The 8,750-nt window shown below is 35.4% G+C and overlaps 1 protein-coding gene across 1 annotated transcript; it reads left to right on the forward strand.

The window, feature by feature from the left end:
- The first annotated feature begins 4,763 nt into the window (after window positions 1-4,763).
- LOC125651894 (ras-related protein Rap-2a-like) lies at window positions 4,764-5,922 on the forward strand. The gene is made up of 4 exons (XM_056143450.1): window positions 4,764-4,775; window positions 5,153-5,336; window positions 5,589-5,707; window positions 5,917-5,922. The coding sequence occupies exons 1-4, from the start codon at window positions 4,764-4,766 to the stop codon at window positions 5,920-5,922; spliced, it is 321 nt and encodes a 106-aa protein (XP_055999425.1).
- Window positions 5,923-8,750: the final 2,828 nt, after the last annotated feature.

Raw genomic sequence — 8,750 nt, forward strand, 5'->3', positions numbered from 1 at the left:
AAGTTTTCAGAGCAAATGACTCTTTCTAATATGCTCTTCTTGTTAAACTAGGGGCCTGCGTGGCCAAGTGGTTAGAACATCGCGCTCAAAATCACACGACCTCTCACCTCTGTCGGCGCGGGTTCGAATCCCGCTCGCGCCGGAAAGTGAAAAAGTTTCCCAGTTTACTTTCGGAATGTCGGTGGTCTCTCTCCAGGTACATTGTTGTATCTGGGTTCTCTCTTTCACCCAAAAAAATTGGGAGCCACCAGATAACTGAAAAATCGTTGAGTGTGGCGGAAAATATCAATCAATCAATCTTCTTATCATAGCCCATATTTGCATTTAAGCCTCAATATGGAGTCTTTTGTGCACATGTTTGAGATCCTTCAAAATTTGCATATAATTTCTATTAAATTACAGAAGAAAGGAAAATGGAATTTTGAAGTATATAAATCATTTTGACATCCCCTAAAGTCTAAACCCGACCCCTGGGCCTTGAATTTCACAATTTAAGAAGAGGACATTATGGACACCAGAAACATGCAAATAGTTTATCTCCCATAAATGTGAAAGTAGGTAAGAAAAAAAGATTTTCATACATTTTCATATGTGGCCATATAGGCCCTGCCCAAGGGCTTCAGCCCCTGGTCCGGGAACCAAAAAAGTTCTCAATTTGGGTAGAGAGTTCCATGGATATCATGAATTATCATAATCGTGATAATAAGATATCATAAGCATGAATTTAGTTCCTTTCAAATATATATATGGGATTAGAGAAGATTTTCTAAGATTAAATACATTTTCACTATATGGCCATATTGGCCCCACCCTACGGCCTCATCCCCAGACCCAGGAACCATGAATTTCACAATTTAGGTAGAGAATGGAGAAAGGATCGTTGAAGAAGAGGGGTTGCAAAATAAAAAAGAAAAGACATTTCATTTGCAGACTTGAATTGTGTTCGAGGACACTGACTTTTCCTTTTGTTGCAGATCTTATAGATTTGGTAGGTGTATATGTCCACTGTATGTGCCACTCCTTTGACACAGTACTCCATCAGATGTTCATCAACTCAATTGCTTCATTATTTTCATAGCATGATAGGTTTCAGCATCCTAAAGGTATTTTCTTTTTTACAGTGAAACGCTTTTTCGGCTAAAATACCGATTGAATGACATATTATATACAAATCAGCATTGCATTGACGTTTTCGTGTTTTAAAATGTAATATTTCAGTTATATCGAACACCCATCAATGAATTGTTAACACTATGTAATATTTCAGTTATATCGAACACCCATCAATGAATTGTTAACACTATGTAATATTTCAGTTATACCGAACACCCATCAATGAACTGTTAACACTATGTAATATTTCAGTTATACCGAACACCCATCAATGAACTGTTAACACTATGTAATATTTCAGTTATATCGAACACCCATCAATGAATTGTTAACAGTATGCGTCGAACATCAAATTGACACAAACAAAATTCGTTCCCACGAAATACAATTCATTCCAACAAAATCATTTTCGTTCCCACGAATAAAAATATATTCTGTGATTGTTTCCTAGCTAGTTAGAATAGATTTTTCGTTGTTTGAAATTTCCTTTATAAAAGAAATTAATAATTCGCACGTAAAATTTGTTGCAATTATGTATTTATTTTTACGTAACAGTTATGAAAAGTTGACATTGGCTTTCAAACCTACAGAGACTACGACTAAGAGCCACAAAATGTAATACATGTATGTCTTCTTCAAGCTGAATCATATCAAAAAGGGTTAATTCACACACACACAAACTCAACTAATGTGTTTATTCCGAGACGTTTTCGAATATACCTCCAGTATTCGTATTTCCTGACATTCAATGTTTGGGTATGTTACTTTTGAAATGAAAGGCCATGTAAAATAGCATATATCTAATTTCATTCCCCCTTGGTTATTTGCGATAGGTTCATGTACCAGTAGTCAAACGGGAGGTGCTCACTCCTCTTGGGCACCAGGCCTCATTGGAATTCATGAATGTTCATTTCGGTATGTACTACACTCCCCACAAACATCTGTGCGCTTTGAACATTTTTCAAATCAATGCGAAGTTTCTCAGAATTCTGATAAAAAACGCTGATTGCTTAGGGTAATACTTGTGCCGATGAAAGCTACTTTAACTTAAACTGTAGAAAGTTAAACCATGTTTTCCAAAGAAAGAAAAACATTTCTGCCATAGCCAGAAAAGATTTTGGATTGATTTCGGAATGACTTCCGAAGCAGAGGAATAGTGTGCAGACTCAGTGTTTAGAAAATCTTTCTTCTAGAAAAAATGTTTTCGTAATCTTTACAGCATCACAATTATATAAGTTGGGATGACTCTAGTTTGAAATATAATATTTTCACTCAATTCTGATAAGCTATTGTTGTTTAAATCTCATACAAATAAAGTACGATATTTATCCAACACTATTGCAAACACATCTTTTCAACAACACCCTTGTGTTTCTGTTGACTAGTTTGTCGCTATCTAACAAGGATATTTTTCTGTCGATACCTTATTGTAAAGAGTAAAATCAAAATTAGAATATATAATCAGCAAGACAGGCGTGGAAACATTAGTAGGAATTAATGTAAAATGTTCACACTCGATACCTACGTCATTTCTAATTAAGTGCAGTTAATAATAAACCAATGAAATACAACGTGGCTCTGATAATTGCTTCAACGGATATTATATATACAAGTATATATACACATGTATATATATGATATCCATAGCATCATTCTTCTGGTTCTCTTGACAATGTTTCACACTACTCACCCTCGAAGAGTTTTGAAGCTTGCAGAAAAGAAGTCTGAAAAGCACACTATCCCTCTGGTTCGGAAGTCATTTCGAAATCAATCCAAAACCTTCTCCGGCTATGGGCAAAAATGTACGAGTCTTAAAACTCAAAAGCCTCGGTCCATGACTGTCTCTGGATTATCAAATATTTCCATACGGAATCGCTCTTCCATTCAGCTGGTTCGGAACTTTGAAATCACATGCAAGGGACTAGAATATTGCGGTGATTCCTATCAATGTTTGGATAAAATGGAGGAAGCTTCTAACAATTATTTTCCTCACCAATCTTCTGGCGAGCAAAATAGCATCACAAAAGAGGCACGAGGCGAAGTCATCAGACGACAGGTACATGTAACTGTCCTCGGATCACCAAAGGTTGGGAAAACCTCCCTTATACAACGCCTTCGGAGATTAGGAAATATTTCTACAATCAACACTTACGGAGGTAAATATTTAATGTTGACCCCCCCCCCCCCCGATGTTGAGTATGGGAGGTGGGTTAATATTGTTTTGGTCTGCCTTTCTCCACGTTTCATTATCTATCCACAGATCTTTTGGTCATAACATTTGAACAGTACACGCTAGATGCGTCGTAGTTTTCGAAGTTTGGCGATGTGGCTATACCAGATTAAGATCGAAGCCTTAAAGGGGAAGGCTACCCAAAACTTTTTAAAATGGTAAATGATAGGATTGATTATATGATAAAATTTTGTCATACTATTCTGTTGATATATGGCCTAGATAAGCTTCAGTACTAATTTGAAAGCGTTAAAAATTGAAATTACTGCCATCTATGGAGGCTGTCATGATGTGGAACTCTTTTGTATTCAAGACCACAAAAATCAATACTTTTGACGTCACACCGTCTGTTCCGGTTTTGATGAGATTCTAAGATCATCAAAGATGTGCATGTGGTAGATTTTACGAATAAATAGGTTGATGCCTTTCTGTCAAACAGTTAATTACACTATTGCGAAGGGGATATGCGAATTTTTTTTCGAAATTCCTGACCCAAATAAATCATCTGAAAAGAAAAGACTATGTAAACTGTGTATCCATCATTTGCATAATGACAAGTTGAGGTTTGAGACATTGGTATGAAGAAACGTGTAGCGTATGCCTGGTCTGCGACTCGACTAAACGTTTTCTTTTCTCAATTTCTTCTTGCGAAAGAATGGGTTCAAATCTATAATACGGCTCCAAACTTTGCAGTTCATGACTTGTCATGTGCACAGTGCTGCTGCTGAAATAAACCGGAACCGACGGTGTGACGTCATACATCAAACTTCGATGGCCGCTCTCTTAGCGACGGGTAATTTAAAATATGTGATAATATTGATTTCATCGTTAAACAAGGGTTTTTTTGTTGTTAAAGACTGTCTTTTACGATATCAGTAAGTCAATCTGCTTAAAATAAGGTCTTTGATCCGCTCCGTTATTGTGTTATGTCGCCTTTGTGTAGTGACACAATAACGGAGCGGATCAATGATCTTATTTTAATCAGATTGTCAGTAAGTGATACTTTATTTATAAAAGCAACACTGTAGTTAGGGTTGCCTTTCCCTTTAATAGATCGGGCGACGATCAGGGATTTAGTGTTTCACAAACACGCACGTCTTTTTTAGGGCTGTCCAGTAGTAGTCACTATGTCTGTCGGTCAGCACTTTCTATGACACGTGATAACTTAACCTTTTTTGGAAAGATTTTCATAAAGTCTATACATAATACTTTGGTTAGACAGAAAAAGACCTTTTCAATTTTCAGATTTATCGCGGAACCCTTTCTGACAAGATGTCTAGTTTCTGTTATTTTAAGTGAAATAAATGAAACAATCAATATAGTAAGTAATTTCTTCATCTTTGTAGATACAAGTTCTTCTCAGAAGATTCTAATAAGGCTTGGTGATCAACTAGTGAATCTTGTATTCCACGAAATAGACATGCGTATGCAGGTGCGTGAAGATAAAACAGTACTGTATGACATTATATATATCTACATTTCCAATGTTATTGCCTTTGATATCTCTACAAAATTGTAATGATAACCATTTCATCATAAATACGTTGCAGTTGTAAACAATTCGCGTATGAATACAGATAGATATGGTAAGTTTGATTTAACGGCTAGAAAGTTTAGAGAGAAATGAATGTAAATATTAAGAAAAACTTCATTTTTAAAAACACATAAGGGTATGAACTTTGACGCCTTATACCGGCGTACCTCATGAAGCGCAAACACTTATTATTATCACTACATAAATTCGACGATAACTTAAAAGGATTGAAGCCTGATGCAATTTTGCTAAATCAAATGATTTAAATCTTGCAGAGAGAGATTCCCCATCGAGTTTCAGATGCCTTTGTATTGATGTATTCTTTGGAAGACCGGCGTTCCTTGTGTAGCATTGCCCAGGTAGTCCGACGGATACGGAATAAACACAAGTCTAACTCTCCAATATTCCTTGTTGCTAATAAGATGGATCTGGTCAGGAACGACTCCGTAGCACAAGGAGGTAAGACTTCATCAGCTATACTTTCTCTGCATATTGTTGAATTTTAGTTTCTTTGACTTAAATAAATACCGCGTATGTGTCAACAGTGATAGGTGCAAACTACATATAAACTTATTTCAAGGAAAATCGAAATTGATGTCAATATTATAACAAAGAGCGGGCTTGATGTAAAGTCATTCATTTTTGTACAAAAGCAAATATGGATGCAGATTATATAGAATCTATACTAAGCTTCTTCTTTCTACTTTGCAGATGGAAAATTCTTAGCAAGAGAATACGGATGTAAATATTTGGAAACCTCGCTTTTAGAGAAGACTGACCTGGATACATTACTTGTCGCTATCACAAAACAACTTTTTGTGAAGGATGCAGTATGTAACGACGAACTGGAATCCGAAAGTATTAGTCAGCAATCTTTGACAACAAAGAAGATGTCGAAAGGACCAATTCAACGACTTTTTTCAAAACTTTTCCCTAGAAAAATGTCAAAAGTTACTTTGAAGGACTCCTGTGAAAGCATATTTCAAATGTAATTCATTTCATGTTTAACTTCAGTTACAATATTGTATTTATATTACAGATTTAAGAGGGATGTATTTGGTAAACGTTAAATGTATTAGTAAAACTTTGTAGTCTTAGGGAAACTCTATATTGACACTATTATGGGTTCAAAATACAAAAAAAAAAAAAACCCAAAAAAAAAAAAAAAAAAAAAACCCCAAAAAAAAAAACCACTATCAATTACCACTTGATACTACTAGTTTAATTTAATCAATAATTAACGAAAATGTTTAATATATCTTGCCACTTTTTCAAATACGTCAAACATACATAAACAGAAGCGTAAGTAAGTTATTAGTTTATTATAGTGTTACAATATAATGATATAATATACCGGTACATATAAATGAAATTATAAATTACAAAGTTTGAAATTAAAGTTATAGTTCTGTACACAAGAAATGTAAGTCGGAAACAAATATAAGTATATCAAGATTTATGATGAATATGTTATGAATTAAATATAATAGTTCGTCGATGCACATACATGTATGCTGTATATCAATATCTATTGTGTACATTCAATAAATATTAAAAAGTATTTGTGTTTCAAATATCTATTAAGCATAATCATTTACATTTTAAGTGGGCTATACCGAGATATGCTCAATGGGGCAGGTTTCATTCTACCTGTACCTGTTACTGGATCATCGGTGTGTTGAATCCATGCGTTAGGGTGACCGTTGTCCTTGTGGGTAGTTGGCGAAGTAGAGAAATTGCATTTAGTTCTATAAGTCCATGCGTTCGATTTGCAAATCTTTATTAAAAATCACCATCCAGGTGGTCTTGGGTTTTTTAATGTCATTTTGTTACGAATCACTAGAACCTTTTTGTCAACGTTGCGGAGAGATATTCCTGCGCTCCCTTCTTGATTTGAATTATGTTACCTTAGTGATCATGGTGATGCTGACACATTCACACATTTGTCCCCAACGATTCATTAATATTCTGTGTTTTAATCATCAGGTCCTTGTTCTCAGTCCATCAAGTGAAAGTTGAAAGACTTGTTGGCTGTTGAATACACCAATATTTTCACATAAGTTCACATTGTCATTGTATATAAGTACTCTGTTGCGTCCTTTGTTTAAGTGTCTACTTTTGTTTTTGTAAGGGGGAGATAACGAACAGTGATCAATCTCATAAACTCCTATAAAGAATACAAAATTAAGAGTATGGCAAAGACGGATCCCTGGACATACCAGAGGTGGGATCAGGTGCCTATGAGGAGTAAACATCCCCTGTTAACCGGTCACACCCGCAGTAGGCCCTGTAACTTAATCAGGTAAACGGATTTATCCGTAGTCAAAATCAATGTATCAAGGACGGCTAAACAATCGATATGAAACAAGTCAGTATTTGACCTGATGATAGGTTATAATGGCAAACAAGATTGTTATAACGACCATATCTAAGGACTTCTGTACTTGTTCGTACTGTTTTACTCTATCACTGATTCTATATACTGTGTGTAACTGCATTCAGTGCGCGTCTATGCTTTCAGTTTTGCTAGATTGATTATAAACATATAACTACTTCTTGTTTCATCCTATCAATTTTGTTATCAAAGTTTGCTTGTATGTTCTTGTCCTGTCTTGAATTCTCTTATCCATTACCGAACATGCTGATTTTCCAATGGGTGACATGAACGCCGCCATCTTGACATGTTTTGTATTGGGTTTTTGGTGTTTGCTCGTCAGATGATATTATTCTCTTACCAGAGTCATTGGATTGTTACGTTTGGTGTTTCGGTTCGTATGACTTATGGAAAGACACAGACAAGTTAACGGATTCAATTTCGCTAAATAAACAGCCGAAAAGACTTACAAAAACTTGTGTATATAAATCCATACTACCATCATCATGCGCATGAGTATATATGACATCTGTTAAAACATCAGAAAATCGCACGTTTTCGTTAAATAGGATAATGGCAATAGAGAAAGACTAACTGGTTACAATGAAATGTTCTAATGATAAGTTATCTTTACTAGTAGGGATGTCAAAATGAGTAAATTTCTTAGTCAGTTATTTGATAGCTTTAGTCGAAGAATATTCGATTATTTGAACTTTTTGAACCACTGTGTTTACGTGCCTTTACCAACAATCAGATACGCGTAATACAAGCCACTTCAAGGCATATTCATGTTTGTTGGTTGTATATTGTTTAACGTCCCTTTTGAGAATAGTTCACTCATATGGAGACGTCATTATTGCCGGTGAAGGGCTGCAAAATTAAGGCCTATGCTTGGTATTTACGGCCTTTGAGGAGGGAGGGATCTTTATCGTGTCACACTTGCTGTGACATGGAGCCTCGGTTTTTACGGCCTCATCCCCGAGGGACTATCATATTTAGTAGCCTCTAAAGACAAGCAAAGGGTACTGATAATCTTATATGGAATAAATTTGTCATGTAGAGGCGTTGCAAGGGATAAACATGATAAACACCGAGAATACATATGTATATATAACAGCATGAGCAGGGTCACCTAGATGTAAATTCCCACTGATTAGTGCTCAGTAAACCGCAACAGTCCTGTTAGGTAGACCTCAATGTAAATGTCCATTACGACGAATGATTAAGACAACATGCATGTCACTTTATTTATTTCAAATTAAGGAGGTACTCAACATCGTCATAATGGCCGACTTCCTTTAAAAACATGGAGGAAAAAATCAATATAAGCAAAATTTGACGTTTCCTTTTCAATTTAATAACCTAACCGAGTAGCTCAGTAGGTTAGCATACCGATTGCTGAACTGTAGGTCGCAGGTTCGAATTCAGCAGTTTTAAATTAGTTTCAGGTTATCTTCTACTAAAATAAAATAAATTTGAAAATTCAAAATATTGTACAT

This window comes from Ostrea edulis, chromosome 1, assembly GCF_947568905.1.
Source record: "Ostrea edulis chromosome 1, xbOstEdul1.1, whole genome shotgun sequence".
NCBI classification, from domain to species: Eukaryota; Metazoa; Mollusca; class Bivalvia; order Ostreida; family Ostreidae; genus Ostrea; species Ostrea edulis.

Excerpts from the sequence above, each read along its gene's own strand:
- LOC125651894 (XM_056143450.1), top strand. Across the intron at positions 5,337-5,588 it reads CGACTCCGTAGCACAAGGAG|ATGGAAAATTCTTAGCAAGA; the intron begins GTAAGACTTCAT and ends TCTACTTTGCAG.